Source organism: Typopeltis vanoorti, chromosome 18, assembly GCF_054136105.1.
Source record: "Typopeltis vanoorti isolate ZY-2024b chromosome 18, IOZ_Tvanoo_1.0, whole genome shotgun sequence".
NCBI lineage: Eukaryota > Metazoa > Arthropoda > Arachnida > Uropygi > Thelyphonidae > Typopeltis > Typopeltis vanoorti.
In genome coordinates this window covers 25,684,811-25,706,635 of record NC_143566.1, presented here as the reverse complement: position 1 = coordinate 25,706,635, position 21,825 = coordinate 25,684,811, and the positions used below count along the sequence as shown (strand labels likewise).

General features: G+C 34.5%; 1 protein-coding gene across 3 annotated transcripts in view; it reads right to left on the bottom strand.

Moving 5' to 3' along the window:
- The window catches only part of LOC150096555 (cleavage and polyadenylation specificity factor subunit 5-like), a 181,255-nt gene that overhangs the window by 61,202 nt on the left and 98,228 nt on the right, over positions 1 to 21,825 (bottom strand). For 2 of the 3 annotated variants that reach the window (XM_090407939.1, XM_090407938.1), the window contains exon 6: positions 18,463 to 18,577. In XM_090407939.1, coding sequence (XP_090264065.1) covers positions 18,463 to 18,577 — 115 coding nt within the window. Of the gene's footprint in view, positions 1 to 18,462; positions 18,578 to 21,825 lie in introns of those variants that run through there. The other variant, XR_016549787.1, reaches the window with a different exon arrangement.

Here is a 21,825-nt window from a genome sequence, read left to right as displayed (position 1 = left end):
GTTAAAAGATCAGAATAATATTCCCAGGTTAACATTTTACTCTTTTCAAGATAATAAACAAAATGCCTTTAGCATCCCAAAACACCGATGCCATGACCTTTCCTGCTGATGGAACCGACTTTGTCTTCTTTGGCCCTGAATAACCAGCTTCTGTCCAATATTTTGACTGCTGTTTGGATTCTGGTGTGTAATTGTGAATCGAAGTCTCATGCATAGTAATAAATTGATGCACAAAATCAGTTTTATTCTTGTTAAAATGCTCCAAGCACTGTTCAGAGATTTTCATGCGAGCGCATTTTTGATCTGCTGTGAGCAAGCGCGGCACCCATATTGCGCAAAGCTTTTTCATTTGCAATTCTTCATGCAAAATATATCCTACACGTTCTTTTGAAATGCCTATGGTCTCAGCAATTTCACGCACTTTGATTCGCCAGTCATCCAATACCATATCATGCACTTGATCAATGATTTCTGGTGTTGTTATACTTTTTGGATGTCCTTCATGTGGATCAAGAGCCTCCATAGCTCAGTCAGTATAGACAAAGCCCTTTGGTTGGAAAGATCTGGGTTCAACTCCTGTCAGTGACATGAGCAACCTTTATGTTGTCTCTTTCAACTAAAAGTGAGTTAGCTGGTCTCATGCAGTGGAAGGGGGAGGGGGGTTTCACCTGGAAACTCTGGTTTTTCATCCACCAGAACAGGCATTAACATACATGGATTACAGTAATTACGTCCAAGCCATATGCCGGTCCTGAGCCCAGGTAAAATTGGGAGGTTGGGGAAAGCAGTGGTGAACTACCTTGTAAAAATCACACCACTAATACTTTGTGGGCAATGCCTCCAAAGTCACCTACGGTCGGAAACAACTTAAAGCGAAAACCAGATACACGTGGATCATCTTCAAGGTAGATACAGTCACGTTTAAACTTTGCAGTCCCATTTCTTAATTGTCGAAAACGAAAGAGAAGAGTGTCCATAAACTTTTGTGAACTCCGAATGAATTTCTTTTGGTGTTAAACCTTCTTTTACAAAGAATTTTATAACTGCACAATACTCAATTTTACCCATTTCAAGGGATGAGGACAACACTTTTGCTTTAGCCATCTGTATAAATCAAACTACTTGATAGAATGACTTGCAATTTCACATGGATGCTTATAACAGATGTACCAACTTAGAAAAAAAAAATCTTGGCGATAGTGTTGCTATCTATGGTCAAGGCCGAGAACTTTTCAGATCACCCTCGTGTGTGTGTGTGTGTGTGTGTATATATAAGGAAGAGCCTGAGTAGCCCAGTGGATGTGGTATTTTGCACACCACGGCACTTGGCTGCACGAAGGAAGACTTGATTTCGAGTCTAGTCGATGACTAGGGGAAATTTTTCTAAGCCTTTTTTCGACCGATTCCCCAGTTAGTCGATCTCTGGCACGGGCTAGTGGGCTTTTTCTCCCAGAAACTCGGGTTTTTCGTTCTGTAAACTCAAGAAAATTGACCGCAGAATCCACACTATTGTCAGACATTAAATATATCATGTTAGGGACCACGAGGTGGCAGCACTTGTTGAGCCATTCTCTTCACTGCATGCCGCTTAATTAGTGACAGCCTTGGGACAGCTATCTCTGATTGGGTTCCAGTGGAGATTGAACTGTCAGAAAGTTAGATAGGGCTAAACGGATTCGCCCAATACCTATGCAGGAATAAAAAGGCGTTAGCATATATATACAGGGTGTTCGGGATAAATTTGACAGTTTCGTAAGGAAAAGAAAATCTTCTTTGTATCTATTAAATTTAATGAATTGACAAAAAAACATTACAGGCAGAGTTAATTACAATACTATCAACAAGATTTACTCAAAATAACCACCATTAGCATCGATCACAGCTTCAATTCTGCTTCGGAACCTCGAACAAGCTGATGCTACAGTCTCCCTGGGAAGGGCCGCAAAAACTGTTTTAATTTTATCCATTAACTGGGCTTTTGTATTACTGGAAGTGCGATTGGTGTCTTTTTCAACTGCGCCCCATACAAAATAATCCATGGGGTTAAGGTCTGGGGAGTTTGGAGGCCAAACATTTGGACTGGTGAAGTCGTAGAAATTTTCAGACAACCATTTTTGACTTTTCCCAGAGGTGTGGCAAGGGGCCGAATCCTGCTGCCATACATACGGCATACCATTGGCTACCCTTGTTATCCAGGGCTTGACTACAGTTAGCAACTCCACGAACAAAGCCCGAATTCCAATGCCAGGGTTCTTCAACACCTGTTCCTGCAGATTTGCGAGGAATTCTGCTGTACGAACGCAATCAGATCGTCTGCTAGGGATCTTTCTTCTTGCTACATCCTCGTAGTCACCATTGCAAGTCTCTAGTTCATGCCTGATTGTTTTTACTGTATTCAGGGAGCATTGGGCAGCAGTCGTAATATCCTTATTTTGATGGCGGGCACGAATCATCATGATACAAGTTATTCTCTTCCATGATTCAGGTGGGTTCCAGCTATCCATCCTTTCTGACATCTTGTATATGAATGAAGAAAGGTCCAAACTTTTAAATGAAGAGAAGTGTGTGTTAATACATGTAACTTACGGAAAAATATAATTAATTATAAATATGTCAAATTTATCCCGAACACCCTGTATATATATATATATATATATATATATAAGGGGGGGGGGAATAAGCTGGATGTGAGCATTACTCTGCCAAGTGTAGAGGAATTTCTCTACTAAGTGCTTCACATAAGATTTATGCTAGCATACTTGAAAAGTGACTGAGAAAGATTCTGGAAGAAAAACTTGGAGAAGAGCAACCTGGGTTCAGGCTAAACAGAGGTTGTCAAGACCAGATTTGATTTTTCACTTTACAACAAATAGTTGAGAAATCATGGCAATATGACAAGGGGCCCAGAGAAAAACTTTTCAAAACACTACATTTATATGGGATGAATGTAACATTATGCAGAGCAATACAGTCTATATTTAAGTTTTAAGTCAGCAGTTAGAACTGAAGGAAATACAGGAAGATGGTTTGATGTAAAATAGAGGTAAGAAAGGTTGCACATTATCTCCATTCTTATTCAACATGTATATGGGTTACATTATGAAAGAAAGTGGTATTAGGTCTAATATTAGAATTGGTCACGTCAAACTGAACTCTTTGCTTTATGCATAGACTAATAAAAAGAGATACAATTAGAATCTCTTTTATTAGTCTTCGTGTCTATGCTTTATAAGTCAAAATGGGCAAAAAGTAACTTTTGTTAATCAAAAGCTTGCATTGAAGTGGGACCTCACTATCCTAAAGTAGAATACTTATGCTGTTAAAATAAAGTTTGACCTAGTGAAATCTTCTTCACTATTTCCTGTTCTAAACTTCCGTCACTAGAAAAGTATACTTCCCAGATATTTGAAGTTTCTACTACTCTTCAAATCTTGCCCCTTAAGACCAACCATTAATGTTTACATTTTCCACTGATTTAAAACCATACTCTCTCACTCTTCCTACTATCATCATCATCACTGTTCTGATATATATACCGTCAAGGAGTGTTCAGGCTACTATGAAAGCACTATATGATTATGTTTACATTATTAATGTAAACATAATCATATAGGTTTATGATTATGTAAATAATAATGTAAACATAATCATATAGATTATGTTTACATTATTAATGTAAACATAATCATAAACACACAATGGAAAGAAAGTTTTAAGGGCAATGCTAGCAAAAACAAGGAAAGACAGAATAAGAAATGTGACTATTAAAAAGAATTAAGAAATTTCAATGAGATGGATTGACAATATTAAATAATATCTTAATAGAATTAGCTAACAGTGGCATGAAGTAGCAATAAATGCTCAGGAGAACACTATTGGAAGCTGTACAATGGGATTTATTCCTAATTTTCCTTCATTTCAATGATTCTTCAGGAATAGATAAGAATTTTGAATTAATTGCAGTTATCTTCTATAGTTTAATTGTTAAGTGTTTGCTTGAAACATCAAGTTCAAATTAAGATTTTAAGGTTACTAAGGGGTATCATCTATGGATTTTAGCATTTTTATTTTTCATAATCCGATCTGTATTCAATTAAATGTATTATCACTGGATAAGTGAATTTTAAATCTATATCAGATTAAGTTAATTTACAGAATAATATGGGTCTTAGGTAGTAAAACAATCTCACACCATTCCGTAAAAAATAATATCAAGAATTCAGCCCTGTACCCATACACAGTCCTAATATACTATAGGTTAATCAATCAACCTCTCATGTATGGGCTTGACATAAAAACAAAACAAAACACTAACCCTCACAAATAAGCATAAAACAGTAACATCAGAATAAAGCAGAACATCAATGAGCAGTTCCCAACTAATCTCAATTAAGTCTTCATTCAGATGGGATCAGTGAGTAATGTAACAGTCTACAACTTTTTAATGTAAGCAAAGAGATTGACAATATTAGCACTAAATACTCTGCTCTCAAGATTTTGGTAGATCAAATGATTTAAACTTTTGTTTCACTTCTGCTTCTAAACCAGTGCAAATTAACTTCCATGAAAGTCCTTAAAAAAGTTAAAAACTTAACTTTATTTTCTAGTAGGCTGAGCTTGTTTCAATATTATTTAGTTTCAAAGTCAAACACCAGAACAAAAGAGATATTTTCCTTCTTTTAACAGTTTTTGATGCTAAACAAAGCTTTCATTTTCTTTTTGTTTTGTTGTTTTTTAATTATTATATTCATTATTCAATAGATTCAATGTTTTAATTGCAATACTGCAACATGCATAATGACCTATTAGATTTGTTTCATTCATATTCTAGCTATTTCAGAATTTTGACTGAACCAGTTTCATGGAAATTTGGTATCAGCAATCCACACACAAAGTTGTTGAGACATTCCAATTTTTATTTCAATTGAACCTTTTCCAAGGACAAAAGTGTTGAAATTATAGTGTACTTTGTGAGTGTAGTGTAAATTATATAGTAACTTTGATCTAGCTGAATGAAATTTAATAAAATTTGAGATTTAGGATGCACACAAGATGTCAAAGTGCTTCTTGGTTTCAAATGATCAATTTTTAATGACTAAATTTGGTATAATGTGAGCAAATATTAATAATTCTGCATTAACTGAGTGGAATTAAGGATCATGATTAAAATTTACCAAATACTTCAATTTGCATTCACCCAGAGCTTATAACTAGAAATTCAGGCAAAACAAAATTATGTCAGGAGCAGGGAGTCCCAAACCCCAACCATCCCCTGGAGCAATTTGAAGCAGCAGCCCTTGGTCTCCCAGAAAGCCTACCTCTTTCAAATTTTTATATATATGTTTGACAGTGTTGACTTTTAATAAACCTAGGCAAATAAATGATAGCTAAAAGCTTCTGTATTAAATTTCTCTCAAATTCCTAGAAGCTACAGACACAGAGTGCTGGCCAATAATGTCATTTAAAGGAAACAGATGGTGGCATTTCAGTATTAGTTTTCACTCAACTGTTATGAAAAAAATATGAAATGGTGTATTCAGGCAATGATAATCAGGGAAAAGAAGGTGTAGCTATAGTATTTAACATAAAATACGAGGCTAATCTTCTTGAATGGAAAGCAATATCAAGTAGAGTGATGTGGGCAAATATCAGAATGGAGAATTTGACAATGAGACGTATTTGTGCCTATGGCACAAATAAGTTCTCCACTTTTCAAAATATTTTGGGAAAATCTGGAGAAAAGAGCAAAGCTAATAATAATGGCAAATACCTGTTGGATTTCCGCTCACGACATGGACCGGTTATTACTAACACAATGTTCCACCATAAAAATGTGCACAAATTCATGAAGAGGCAAGAAATAAGAAAAGTCTCATTGACTATGTTATTGTTGATAGTAATGTTTTCCCACTGGTGCAGGCTCAAGTGTACAAAAGATTTGAAATTGGAAGTGATCACCATTTAGTCTTGAGCAGGATAAAATTGATACTGAAAACAAGAACATGTAAGAAAGTTTTAAAGCGAATAGAAGTTGAGCAGCTCTGATATAAACTGCAGACTAAAATACACAAACATTATTCAAGAAAAAATGAAAGAGTTTGAGAACAGGAACCAAACAATGGAGAGTCAGTGGCAAACCCTGAAGAAAACATTGATTGATTCAGCCAGAGAGGCATGTGGTGAGGTTGTCTGCAAGGATAGAAAAATCGGAACCCCATGGTGGAAACAGGAAGTTAAAGAGGTAGTGAAGGAAAAGAAGAAAACAAAAAAGAAGAGACAAATGTAACAAAGGTAAACACTGTGTAAAACTAGCTAAACAAAAGTCATGGGAAGACTTTGGTAAGAACAGAGAAAATAAATATCAGGAAGGTGGCAAAATATTCTGGAGGCCGTTGAAAAAGCTCAGAAATGGAGGAAAGAGTGCTGAAAAAGGAACTAGAGATGATAAAGGTGACATGAAAACTCGTGAAAAGATTTCCTTGATGTATGGAGTCATTACTTCAAAAATTGCTAAATGAAACAGCAGTGATGACAGCACAGTGGTAAAAAACACTCAACAGACATGCAATCAGGAATACATATCCATACTTGAAGTAGAAAAAGTCAAAGTCTGAAATGTGGAAAGGCAGCAGGAGTAGATGATATTTGACCAGAAATGCTGAAGTATGGAGGTATAAAAGTCTTACAGTGGCTGCATTGCATAGTTCAGAAGGCCTGGACAGAGGGATGAATTCCAGATGATTGGAGTAGAGCTCTCATACTAACCATATGTAAAAAGAAAAATAAAACTGAATGTAAGAATTACAGAGGTATTTCCCTATTGAGTGTTCCTGGTAAGATTTATTCAAGTATACTTGAGAAACTGTTGAGAAGGATTGTGGAAGAGAAGCTTGGTGAAGAACAACATGATTCAGGCTAAATAGAGGCTGTCAGGATCAGATTTTCACTTCACGACAGATAGTTGAGAAATCGTGGGAATATAACAAAGATCTGTATTTAAGTTTTGTAGATCTGGAAAATGCATATGACAAGGTGCCGAGAGAGAAGCTGTTCACAGTGTTACTGCTGTATTGTGTCAATGGAGCATGATATCAAGCAATACATAGTCTTTATTTGAGATTGTTGAATATTAAATCTGGTGTCAGACAAGGATGTACATTGTCCCCCTTTGTTATTTATCTATATGGATCAAATTATGAAGGAAAGTGGTATTAAACCTGATATCAAAATTGGAGATATTAATCTCAGCTCTTTACTTTATGCAGTTGATGATGTTATACTTTTAAATAAATCCAGTACGAGTCTGCAAGATTCCCTGACTAAACTGAATAACTGTTGTAATAAACAATTTGGTATGAAAATAAGCAATAAGAAGACAAAGACAATGAATTATATTCAGAAGCATTGAAAATATCAACTGCATTGCGAATGGAGAACCTACAGAACAAATAAAACATTTAAGCTATTCAGGCACGATTTTTAGTGAAGATGGTAAATTAAATATGGAAATAGACAATAGAATCAACAAAACCAGTATGGTAGGAAGTCAACTGAATAAATTTATATGGAATAAGTGAGAAATTAGTCAAAACACTAAATTAGCTGTATACAAGACAGTGTTCAAACCAGTTTTAACTTATGGATCTGAGAGCTGGGTCAAAAGTAAAACACTTGACCAAAGACTAGAGACTGCAGATATGAGTCCTGAGAACGATTAGAGGGGTGAACAGATTGCATCAGTGGCAATGTCATATTAAAAACGAGGATATTAGGAAAGAACTTGACATTGTCGGCATCCAGGAATGCATTAGCAGAACTAATCTCAGGTGGTATGGTCACTTAAACAGAATGGGTGAGGAAAGATTAGCAAAACAAGTGTTCTCTGCAAGGTTGGCAGGAAAACGACCCAGAGGAAGACCAAGATATAGGTGGATTGATACGGTACAATGTGCCTTAAACGATAGAAATAAGATCTTAATGACAATATTGGATTCTTGACAAGTAATAGAATGATCTGGAGAAAAATTGTAGATAGGAAATTAGTAATGGTGTCAATTTTTCATGTAGTACAATCATATCCTGTACACTCCTTCCGGGAACATGTCAGGAATTTGATGATGATGATGATGGTGAATGGAAATTTTAAACTGAGGAGGTACAGTTCTCTGACTAAATTGAATAACTGTTGTAATAGATAGGGTATGAAGGTCAGCATTAAAAAGACAAAGACAATGAAAATAGGTAGAATTGTTGAAAATGTCAACTGCGTTGTGAACAGGGAACCTGTGGAACAAGTAAAACATTTCAGCCACTTAGGCACGATTTTTAGTGAAGATGGTAAATTCAATATAGAAATAGACAACAGAATCAGCAAAGCTTGTATGGTGGGAAGTCAATTGAATAAATTCATATGGAATAAGAGAGAAATTAGTCGGAACACTAAATTAGCTGTATACAAAACAGTGTTCAAACCAGTTTTAACTTATGGATCTGAGAGCTGGGTCAGAAGTAAAACACTTGACCAAAGACTAGAGACTGCAGATATGAGAGTCCTGAGAAAGATTAGAGGCATGAACAGATGGCATTAATGGCAATATCATATTAAAAACGAGGATATTAGGAAAGAACTTAATATTGTTAGCATCCAGGAATGTGTTAGCAGAGCTAATCTTAGGTGGTATGGTCAAACAATGGGGGAGGAAAGATTAGCAAAACAAGTATTCTTTGCTTGGTTGGCGAGAAAAAAACCCAGAGGAAGATCAAGATATAGGTGGATTGATACAGTAAAAAGCACCTTAGAAGAATAGAAATATAAGATCTGATAATGAACTCTTGACAGGTAACAGATTGATTTGGAGGAAAATTGTAGATAGGAAGTTAGTAATGATGCAAGTTCTTCATGCAGTACTTCATATCCTGTTCACTCCTTGAGGAATATCAGGAATTTGATATGATGTTAGAAGATCAGAGAATGTAAAAAACCATGAGAAACAACCGATTTTGGAACATGTCAAGACCTGCCGAATGAAGCTGAGCAAAAGTGCAAATTAATCCTAATTAGTATTACCCTATTCCTGATGTTTTCAGTCAGCCTATCAAGGTTTTTTTTGTTGGTTTTTTTTTTTTTCCCCTTCAAAGAATAAAAATTATTCAAAGAACCAAGTGAGTCAATCCAAGATGGTGAGTAGTATTCCCATTTAAAAAGCACATTCCAATCGACAATAACACAAACTAAAGCAATTACTGAATGAATGTGCCAGTGCATTAATTTGTGCACACCAACATTTGGCAATAGGAAGTATTGTTGATGGTTAACTTAGCATGTGACAGGGATAGTAACATAAGATCTCAGAATGAAACAAAATCTGTGCTCTGATTTCTCACACAGGATCAGCCAGAAGAGCATGTGACAATGTGTAACAAAACTGTTATACATTTTTGTTATTATTACAGAGGAAGAGTCACTGGTTTATGGCTAATTCCAAGACAAAATGGTCATCATGATGGAAGAGGTTATTGGTCAAAGAAGTGAGGCATGACAAATATGAAGCCAATGCTATCACTATGACTATCCACATGGGGTGAAAAAAGAGATAACTAGGAGGAGACCTCCACATAACCTTTAAGGAATGCCAGAAACCAATTGCCACTTCTAATATAATGTGCAATCATCATCATCTTCACATGCAGATGATGTGTTCCATTATCCAATGGATAATGAATAAATGAGGATGGGCTGCAAAATGGGACTTAGCTGACCAAATGGTATTCTTTCTTGGATTAAAACCAAAACAAGCGTGATGCACAACATAATGAAATTTCATGATGATTAGGACATAATCCAGTTAAACAAGGCACCTGCTGTTTTTGTCAAGAAAAAGAACCAAGTGAACCTAATTGGTGTTATTGCAACAAAGAAGACTAAAACAATCAAGATCCTGCTAAATAATAAATATAGGATGCTATATTCAGGCAACAGTGATCAGTGAAAGAAGGAGTAGCTATACCATTCAACACCAAACTTCAAATTGGGAAAATTTCAAAATGAGGCAATGGGCAATGAAACTTATTTATGCCTAAGGTCCCACATAAGATTCTGTTAATGAAGAAGTGAAAAAAATTTCCAAATCTTTAGAGAAGGCAGCAGACACAAAGAAAATGAAAAAGCTGGTCATTGATCTAAACAGCATGGTAGGATAAATCCCTGGCATAAAGAAATCTTTCAGAAAAAAATGGAGAAAAGATGCAGGAAAAAAGAAACATCTCATTGACATGTGAATGTTAACAGTGATATTTTCACGCTGGTTCAGAATACAAGCAATTTGAAATCAGAAGCGAACATTGCTTAGTTGTAAGCAGGAGAAAAATAAATATTATATGGAAAAGAAATCTAAGAAAGTTTCAAAAAGAATTAAAATTGAGCAGCTCTTAAGAGGTGAACCATATACTCAACTATACAAATATTATTCAAGAAAAAAGAAAGAATTCATTATAAAATATTAATACAGAATCATTTACGTTTAATATTTTTATTGTAAAATTTTTGGTTAAGTTTCATAGCCATTAATACAGTTGTAGGAAAACCCAAAAAAGAACAATTTCATTGAAAGCACGTGATATTATGTGCAATATCAGCTGCAGGAGAATAGCTCCATCTGCATTAATAGATATTCAAAATAAATTACAATAAATTGATTTGGTTAATTATTTATAAATTATAAAAAATATTTAATTACAATTATGGAACGATAATGGTGAGTATTGGTTAATACAACTTCCCAAAATTGAGAAAGTTTTAGGCAATTATTTTTGTTCAGATTCAGGTTGTGAATGTGTTGCTTCACAGCTTTCTTTGTCGAGTCTTTCTAGAAGTAACTAGCTATGTAACACTAGTTTTATTCTACGAAATTCTGTGTTTTGTAGATAAAGCGTAGTGGTTTGCTAAACTCGATTTGTTGGGTTCATTAAGAGAAATGTATTCCTCATGTTCTTCCAGACGAATTTGTGCAGATCGACCAGTTTGCCCATAATAACATAAGCCACAAGAGCAGGGGATTCTATAAACTCCAGGATAAGACAGAGGAGGATATTGTTCTTTTGGTGAGATAAGGAATGTATTAGGTTTGTGAACTGGACAGAAAACAACTTGTACATTAATCTGACAAAGTAATCTTGCTATTTTTGCCTAAAACTTTCTCAATTTTGGGAAGTTATATTAACCAAATACTCACCATTCATGTGTTCCATAATTGTAATTAAACATTGTTTATAATTTAAAAATAATTAACTAAATTAATTTATTGCAATTTATTTTGAATATCTATTAATGCAGATGGAGCTATTCTCCTGCAGCCTATAGTGCATATAATATCACATGCTTTCAATTAAATTCTTTTTTGAATTTTCCCATAACTATATTGATAATGGCTATGAAAGTTAGCCAAAAATTTTAATAAAAATATTAAACGTGTTTTTGGTATTAATATTTTATAATGAATTCTTCCACTTACGTCTCAATTTTCAGATGAAAAAGAAAGAACTTAATTAGTTTGAATAGCAAACTCTGAGGAAAACATTCACTGATTCAGTCAGAGAGGCATTTGGTGAAGTTGTCCTCGAAGACAGGAAAATAAAAATTCCATGGTGCAAGAACTTAAAGAGGCAGTTGTAGAAAAGAAGAAAATTTATGAAAAATTTTCTTGTTGCATATAATGTTATATTCTTAAATTTAATATAAGTCTCTGCAAAATTAAATTAAATAATTGCTATAACAAATTTGGTATGAAAATCGGCAATAAAACCAAAGACTAAGAAAAGGAGCAGAAACAATGAAACATTAGCTACATCCTAAATGGACAATCTACAGAACAATTAAAATACTTTGGCTATTTATGCACGATTTTTAGTGAACATGGTAAACTAAATATGGAAACAGACAACAGAATACATGTGTAGAGGCTTAAGTGCTGTGAGGACATCATGTTGGAGGCATAATAGATTTTTTACAACACTCAAAAATAATTAAAATAGAATTTAATACTTCCTATATTTCGTCCTAGATATCTACGGGGATTACAAAAACAATTAATATAACATGCACACACAAATCTTATAATATTAAGCCCAACCACGTGGGTGACACTAAAGTTCTATCTAGGTGGAGCGCCCTCTAAGGGCGGTAGTAGGTGGCCTGGAACGTAAGGTGGGACCTCTGGTGATGAGTGTTTCCCAAATCTTCGGAAGCTTAATGAAACCGTATTTATTAAGATTTGGCTGGTTTCTGAGAGCTGCTGCTGCTTCTAAGAAAAGTCTCTCTTTCTTGAATTTGCTGTGGTGGAGCATGGTGGTTTTCTTCCATGATACTCTGTGGGTATCTCTCAGAAAGAGATATGCTCAAAAAGAGCAGCTCTCATATAGGAAATATACGAAGTATTAAATTCTATTTTAATTCTTTTTGAGTGTTGTAAAAAATCCATTAAGCCTCCAACATGAAGACAACAGAATAAGCAAAGCTGGTATGGCAGGACGCCACTTGAATAAATTTATATGGAATAAGAAAGAAATTAGCCAAAATGCTAAACTAGCAGTATACAAGACAGTGTTCAAACCAATTTTAACTTATTGTTCTGAGAGCTGGGTTACAAAATAGACGAGAGAACACAGATATGAAAGTTCTGCGAGAGAGAGATCAGGGAGTGAACATACGGCAATAATGGCAAAACCAATTTTAACTTATGGAGCTGAGAGCTGGGTTACAAAATAGACTAGAGAACACAGATATGAAAGTTCTGCGAGAGAGAGCGATCAAGGAGCGAACATATGGCAATAATGGCAAAACCATATTACACGTGAAGATATAACGAAGGAACTTGATCCTGTTAGCATTTTGAATGTGTAAACAGAACTAATCTAAGGTAGTATGGTCACTTAAACAGAATGGGAGAAGAAATGTTAGCAAAATAAATATTGTCAAGATGGCAGGGAAAAGATCAAGATATACATGGACTGATGTTGTCAGATGTGCTCTAGAACAGCATTTCCCAAACTTTTAGTACTCACATACCCTTTCTGAAATTTTAGTAAGATCAGCCTACCCCTCCCTTAGGCCAAGGGAATTGAAGACGTTATATTTCATTCAAGCACGAATAACTATAAAGGTATTTATATTTTTATATTAGTGTTATAATAAATTAATGGCTCACTCACATTCATTACTTTTATTACAAATATCTGATCCTGATACAATGTGTTCTTTCTCACAGTTAACACAATCATTTTTATTTCCTTCACTATTTTCTATTGTGCATTTCAAATGATGCATTTTTAACCAGTGATCCATGTAAAAGAGTTTAAGAAATACAAAAGGGAGATATTAATACTAGTTAACCATATTTAATATTAATTATTATTAAAACTGCACTTCAAAGATTTCTTAATAACCAATAGCACAAATGCCAAAAAAGAAAGATCAGTGTGCATATAACTTGTACATCTCCACAAATTATGATACAAACACAATTAAATATGTATATAAGCATGCACGGTTGAAACAATTGCTGATGACTAAATTTCAGATACAAATGATTCTGAAATTTAGTGTGGGTTTCTAATGGCATGGTTTAATGCATGCAGTTTGAACCATGCGAGGGGATTGTGCCGTTAATCGCAGCCTTAACAGTAGTTAGCCTGTACATGCCAGGAGACATATTTTGATTAACACTTCCTTTAGATTTTGTAGTTATTGAAAAATTAATTATAGAATAGGCTGGCACTTATCTGTGACAATATAGCAACAAAAATATAAAAGTAAAAAAAAAAGGTAATGAAAATGTTTTTTTAAAAAAAATGCCTTGTACCCCCTAAAGACTTTTTATGTACTGCTGGGAGTACACATACCACACTTTAGGAAACTGCTCTAGAAGATAGAAATATAAGATATGACAAGTGAGATAGACAGACTGGAAAATTGTTCATAGGAGATTAGTAATAATCTCCTATGAACTCCAAGGAGTCTTTAGACTCATCGAGGGAGGCCCTAAACATCATGTCAAGAACAACTATTCAACATTCACACAGTATCTATCATACTTTGCCTTGAACTCATTCACAGTCATAGCACCCACAACAGACTCTGGCAGCCTATTCCACTCATTCACCACTCTCCAAGTAAAAAACCTAGCTCTAACACCCTTGTCCAGTTTCCATGGATGGCCACTAGTCCTCCCACCACCAGTCCTGTTTTCAAAAATATCCTCTGAATTAATCTCATAGAAACCCTTCAGTAATTTGAATGTCTCAATCATATCACCCCTTTTCTGCCTTTCACCAAATTTCTGCAACCCACAAATCTTCAATCTGTTCTCATAAGGTTCATTCCATAGACCTGCTATCATCTTGGTCACTCGCCTCTGGATCTTCTCCACCTCCTCCCCATCAAGAAGAAACCCTGGTGCCCAAATCTGGCACAGTAGTCAAGATCGGGTCTTATCAGGGCTCGATACAGAGGAACAATAACATGCTTGTCTCTGCTCGTCAAAGTATTCTTCAGTAACCAAGTGATTTGATGAGCTGATTTAGCCACTTTTGCAATGTGCCCTCTAAACTTCAACACCCTATTCCACCAACACTCCCAAATCCCTGGCCTCGTCAATCTCCTGGAGTACAGTTCCACCAATGTGGTATACTGCTGCTAATCTTTTCATCCCAAAATGCATAACCTTACATTTTGCCACATTAAATTGACATCCATTCTCCTTAGCCCAGTCCTCCAATCTATCCAAATCATCCTGCAAAATTTTGACATCATGTGCATTCATTATTGCTCTACCCAACTTTGCATCATTAGCAAACAAATGAACAGTTCCTCTCAGATCCTTTCCTATATCGTTAATGAATAAATTAAATAGTAGTGGTCTAAGAACAGAACCCTGCAGCACACCAATAGCCACAGGCTGTCTTTTGGAATCTACTCCTGAATAGACTACTCTCTGATATCTCTCCATCAACCAACCTGCTGTCCATCTCACTAACCCTATATCCATCCCCATATGCTGCAGTTTACTGATTAGAATTCCATGTGGTATTCTGTCAAAGGCCTTAGCAAGGTCCAGCAGTATCACTGTAAACCCATTACCCTTATCCAGTTCAGCCGTCACTGTGTTATAAAATGTGAGCAAGTTACTGAGGCATGATCTACCCTTCACATAACTATGCTGTCCCCAATACAGTATCCCATTTTCATCTATCCATTCCTGTATTTTTCTCTTGACTACTACTTTCTCCAAGACTTTGACAATGACTCCTGATATGTTGATCGGTCGTGGAACTATTTTCGCCTCTTTCCACCCCCTCGGGACTAACCCAGACCCGAGACTCAAATTAAACAAAATGGTCAAGGGCACTGACAATTCTTTAGTCGCTTCATGTAAGACCCGATCTGGTATACCATCCAATCCCACAGATGTATTCACAGTGAGGTTTTGTAATAGACTATTCACCTCCACTTCATTCACCACAATTCCCGTATAAGCTATTGGTGCTTTCATTCCTGCAATATCACCATCTGGATGATATACTCTTGCAAAGTGCTAGCTCAGTAATTCCACTATATCAACTAATTCGGTTACTTCCCTACTATCAGTATTCCTTAAAAGCATTCTGCCGTATACATTTTTTCTTTTACTTGCAGCATATCGAAAAAACTATTTGGGATTCTCTTTAACTTTCATGGCTAATTCCCTTTCATAATCCGCTTTTCTTTTCTTACCACACTCGTTACCTTTCTGGCCTGAGCTTTATACCGTTCGTGTGCCTGCAGGTCACCTTTCTCCTTAAATTCCCTCCATAGTTGTTTCTTTTTTTTGCAGCTCAAGCTTAATGGTGTTATTCATCCATTTAACCCCTACTTGATTTACTATTCAGACTCTAGGTATACAGTCAGCCATTACCATAATGCCATAATGGTTAAACTTAATCATGCACTGTTGTAGTGATAATTGTGCACTCCTTGGGGGTACATATCAAGAAATTGATAATGATGGTGACCATGCAGAGAAACATTCAACATCTTTGATATGCATGCCATTGAAAATATCCTCAACAAATGGTCTACGAGCACCTGGTTCCTACAGAATACCAGAAAGATCTGAGAATCCCCATATAATCAAGGGGATTATTCTTCAAAGAAGATACCTCTAAGTAACCTGAAGATAAAGTGAAAATAGTACATTTTCCTTGTGAAAAAATTCTATATGGACATTTTTAATTATCTCTCATATATATGATAGCATTTTATGACCTCTCTAGAAAAAACATTTTTTATGCTGTTATTCTACCTCCTGCAGCTTTTGCAATGATAACAGTAAAATTCTTTATTCATTAAAGTAACTTCAAACACTTTTGGTAGGCATTACATGTTAGTTAAGCATAAAGAAACTTGGTAATTCATGTCCATCCCACTGCTGCTCTACATGAACTTCAGTCTGACAGAAAAACCTGATAATAATAATTCATCTGCCACAGTACTTTTTCCAAGCACTGCCATTAGTGCTCAAGTCTGATTTCCATCAGAAGTTCACAATAACTATTTGAGGAGTTTTACAATTTGCACTTCACTGAACTCAATATAAATTAGTATCGACTGAACTGTATTGAAGCGTGTTACTCAAGTGTCAGATTTGCCTTTAAACTTGTCATCCTTCCCTGTAGTATTTCCCCTTCCCACACAGTTACACCTAGTGGAAGTGCGTATTATCTCTTCTCACCATTTCTGCATGGCTTCTGAGATGGTATTTTGACAATCTGGTGACCTTCATTGTTCTTACTATGATTTTAGATAACAGCAATACAATTTTTCTGAAAGTTATATCACAAATTTTGTCCATCTTGGAGTGATATGCCAGTTTTGTTTAAATAAGTTGTACACTGGTATCCAATAATAGCTAAGAACGAACACTATTTCTGATGATTACAACCGCAAATTTAGATGAATCAGCTCTTGTGGCAATTTGTATAACTGCCGATTTCAAGTAGAAAGCAGATATACATTCAAATTTTTGAATTGCGCACAAAGGGGTCATGTGGTAGCACACAACAGGATAAAAGGCAAAATTCTATGCTGAGCAAATTATGTTTGAAGGAAGCTCTTTTCGTGAAGGAATAAAGTTGCAAACTTGGATTCTTGTAATGTCTCAAAGACATCATCTAAATGATTTAATCTGGGGAAGAATGAAAGAAGAAAGTAATTCTGCAGCCTTCTTTCAGCTTGGAAAGCTGAAAGAAGGCTGCAGAATTACTGATAATGCCAGAGAGAGAGTTTGGAATCTCACTTAGCATCTTATCTAGACTCTGGGCAGTGTTTCAACCCAATGGAATGTGTTCCAGACATTCACCCTCACTGGAGCATGAAGACAGATTTTTGGTTATAACGGCAAAATGTAATCGATGCACCATGGCAGGTCAGCTTGCATGTCGGCTCCATTCAAGCACAGGTATGCAGATATCGCAATAAACTGTGGCAAGACATCTGCAACAAATATGCTTATATGCCCAAAGGCCTGTAGTCTGCATCCCTTTATACACAGCTCATCACAGAGCACATTTTGTGGTGTTGTATCCATAAAAATTGGACAAGACAGCAATGGGGTAATGTACTCTTTACACATGAGTCATTTTAGTCTTTCCCCTGATTCTAAATAATATTTGATCTGGCATGAAAGTGGTGTTGCTTACCATTGCAAGAATGTTCTTGAAAAATTTATAACATATTTTCTGTGTAATATAATTTATTAGTATGCTGGCAATAAATTTATGTCCATATTGGCTGTAGTCATCAACAATTTTTTCATATACAGATAAAAATGTAGTTCGTCTTTAGCTTTTGGATACCAGTGTATTTAAGACCTCAAGTGAAAAGCAATGAAAATGATTAAGCTGGTATAGTTTTGGTAGGCAATGTGTTTTGATGCTCATATGAGACATTCTTATTAATGTATAAAAAACGTATGAAGTTGAAAAACATTGAAATATGAAAAATGTAGTCTGTCGTGTTAATTCACAAATATAACAAAACTGAAGCAACATAAGGCCATGCCTATCCATCTGTTTTGTTTTATGATGACAGAGAAAAGAAGATAAACACACTGAATTTCATGCAACACAAAACACATTGATCAAATGTGTTAGCTTTTGCTGTTTATCAGTGATAAAACTTAAGCCATTATCCAATTCAACACTTTTTAGTGCAATGGAAGACATGATAAACTTCATTCTGAAGTATGAAAACATGTTTCAACCATATGCTAATTAATTAGCTTCTGTCAACTTAATGTCTATCTGTAAAGAATCTATTGGAAGTTGCATACTTCAGTAATTCACTTTTTCTACTGTCAACTAATACAATGACTTTCCAAAACAGATTATGATTTTACTTGCATGCCAAAAAATATTTGGTTAAAAAATTACCTGCTAAGAGACTGTGGTAGACTGGAAATAATAGGCCCATAACCTTGCTGGTTATCATACAGTTCAAAAAGAGGTGCTGCTACCAATTTGTAGTTTTTTGGAACAGCAAAAAGTGCTATAAAAGAATGGCAAATGTATAACAAATATAAGTATCCTTGTATAATGGTTTAAAGAAATAAAATAAGTTAATCTTGCACATCTCAAAAATGTAATACATATTCAAGTAGGTTGTACATTTTCTTTTTCAGAAATAAGTAGGTGTTGTATTTTTGCAACATGTATCATCTGGTATAAATTTTTATCTCCAACACAAATGCTAAAATTTTGGAAAAAACTCTAGAATCAGCAGACTACACCCACTTAAAAAATTAAGTTAGGAGTCTTGCACAAATTATGGATACACAACAGTGTTGTGTTATGATGCATAACACTGCATATCATTACATTAAACATTTTTAAAATATTCATTTTTTTTTATTAAGAAAATTAAAATATTTTTGCAGTAAGCAAAACTGTTTCTTTGACTAGCAAAGTTATCACTTTAGCTGGAATTACAAATGCTGATCAGTCATGCAGGGGATTATTTTTTGAGGTAATCATTAGTTTATTATATATCTATAATTATAACTTATAGCAATATTAAAAAAAGTATGGTTTTTCCATTATGAAAAGTTAGCTACGGCTGAGTGGCACGTGCATAATGCTGCTCATGCCTAGATGTATTTGTTTAATATTTCAGGATATATTATTATTATATCAAGTATTTCACCTTATAAATTAAAACACTTATATTATAAACATAAACAATTATTTATGTTTATTAGAAAAAACTTATTCTAGAGAAAAACTACATTACAAAATACTTCCAAAATTACAGTTGAAGCAACCAAGGCTAAGCAGCCAGTGCATTATGTGTGTGTCTCCTTTTCTTGTTGCCGAGGGAGAGTAACCTTTTTCCAGAGCTGAATGATCCCACAGCCCGCTATGTTCCCGACGAGATGCAGTCGAGCCAAAATTTCCTGAAGAAAATCTGAGAGTAAACAATTGCCATAGAACTTTTAGTGAAAGACTTTTGACTGAATGTGAGATACAGAGCCTTTGTAAGTTCAAAACTTTTATATAATTCCTGTTATAGTTGATACAAGAAAGACTTTTAAGATATATGTTTAATGTCCATAAGAGAATCAATTGGCATGTTAGAGGTTGATATCAAATGTGTAAAGATAATTTAACACAGATTTAGGTAACCTCTTTAAGAGTAAGCTTAGAGATTAATAAGTAAAAATTTGTAAACTGAGAGTAGGTAACATTATGTGTTAAAGAAAGTATTTAATGTTGAAGAAAGACGGTTCTAATTTTTGCTAAAGAGTTTTTATAGATGGATAGAAAAAGCAATCTCCATAAGGTTAAAATTGTGTATATTTCATAGTAATGTAAATAATTGTCATTTGACTTTCTTGTTAAAAGAGTGCTGCCTATTTGTTTATTTACAACTGCACTGTTTCTAAAATAAATTAGATTCTCACTCAACATACTTGTTGAGTGAGAATCTAAGTGAGTTGGGCAAAGCATGAAATTAAGAAAAAGAATAGAGCACGACTGTTTGTGAAAGTTTTAATGTAGGAATTTGTGTTAGAGAAAGAGAGAGAAATCTACCAGCCGTATATTTGAGTTCTTTTTGCTAATCAAAGATATTAGTGGCGTAGTCTCATTTTAAATAAATTTTCTAATATCTTAGGCATAAGACTCGTAATGTGAAAGGTAGATAAACATAGCACGTAATAAGATAAACAAGAGAGATTCCGAGAGAGAGAAAGCGCGCACAGCAAATTAGAATAACGGAGAATAAAGTATGGAGTAAAAGAATCACAAGTAATTAATAGAAATTACAAGTATACAAAGTTAAATAATAAAGTTTATAATGTCGCAGTAACGAATGGATAACAAAAGTAGACGTATAATAAAAGCACATCGTATGTGTTTTTTTTTTAATTTGAGGATAATCATGAGTGTATCAAAGGAATCGAAGACGTATCATTTTCACAAGGCATGGGAAACAGATTTTTTTCTTTACAATGGTAAATGGAAAGTGTTGTTGTTTGATTTGTAATTCATCTGTAGCAATTCCAAAAAAAGGTAATATTAAGAGACATTTTCGATCGCTACATGCAAAATATGATGAAGATTTTCCCCAAAATTCCGAAATACGTAAATCAAAAATTATAAATTTAAAGGCAGGACTTTCTGGACAACAGAATATGATTTCGAAAGTAATAAATAAACCAACATCAGTCACTATTGCACCTTTGAAAGTGTATCATTTATTAGCAAAAGCAAAAAAAGCCTTTTACTGATGGAGAGTTAATAAAAGAATCGTTTCTTGCAGCAGCAGAATCTTTATTTTCTGATTTTAAAAATAAAATCATTGAATATTAAAGATTTACAACTTTCCAGAACAACAGTTATGAGAAGAGTTGAAATTTTAAGTGCCGATCTGAATACTCAGTTATTTCAAACATTCACCAGTGTGTTGCGTTTTCATTACAATTTGATGAATCAAACGACTTCACTGATATTGCTCAGTTAATGGTATTTATTCGCATGGTATTTCAAGATTATTCAAGTAAAGAAGAACTTTTGAAAATTATACCATTATTGGGAAGGACTAGGGGAGAATACATTTTTTCGGCATTTAATGAATTTGTGAAACAACACAAACTTCTGCTTTATAAACTTGTGTCTATTACTACTGATGGTGCTCCTGCAATGATAGGTAATAAATCAGGCTTCATTTCATTATGTAAAAATGAATGACAAATATCCAGATTTTTTTAACGTACCACTGAATTATTCACCAACAAGTACTGTGTGGTAAAAGATTAAACAAAAAAGATGTTTTGGATATTACATTTAAAATTGTAAATTCTGTTCAAGGAAAAGCCCTGCAATGGCAGTTATTTAAATTACAGGCAGATGATGACAGGGAACTTCTGTTGTACAATAATATTTGCTGGCTCAGCAGAAGTCATTTGTTAGAAAGATTTCTTGTATTAATTAACTATATAAAATTTTTTCTTGATGAAAAAGGAGATATTTATCCACAATTGGGTGATAAAAGATGGTTGTTACACTTATCATTTTTAGTAGATTTCTGTACGAAATTAAGCAATTTAAATTTAGTGTTATAAGGTAGAGATAAAAATTTATTTGACATGTTAAGTTCAATAAAAACTTTCCAACAATACTTACTTTTATTAAAGAAAACTTTAAATGACTGCAAATTTAGACATCTCCCATATTTATTAAAATTTTTTAAACAAAATCAAGAAATGCTTTGCTATGATTTAAAAGAATTTATTCGTG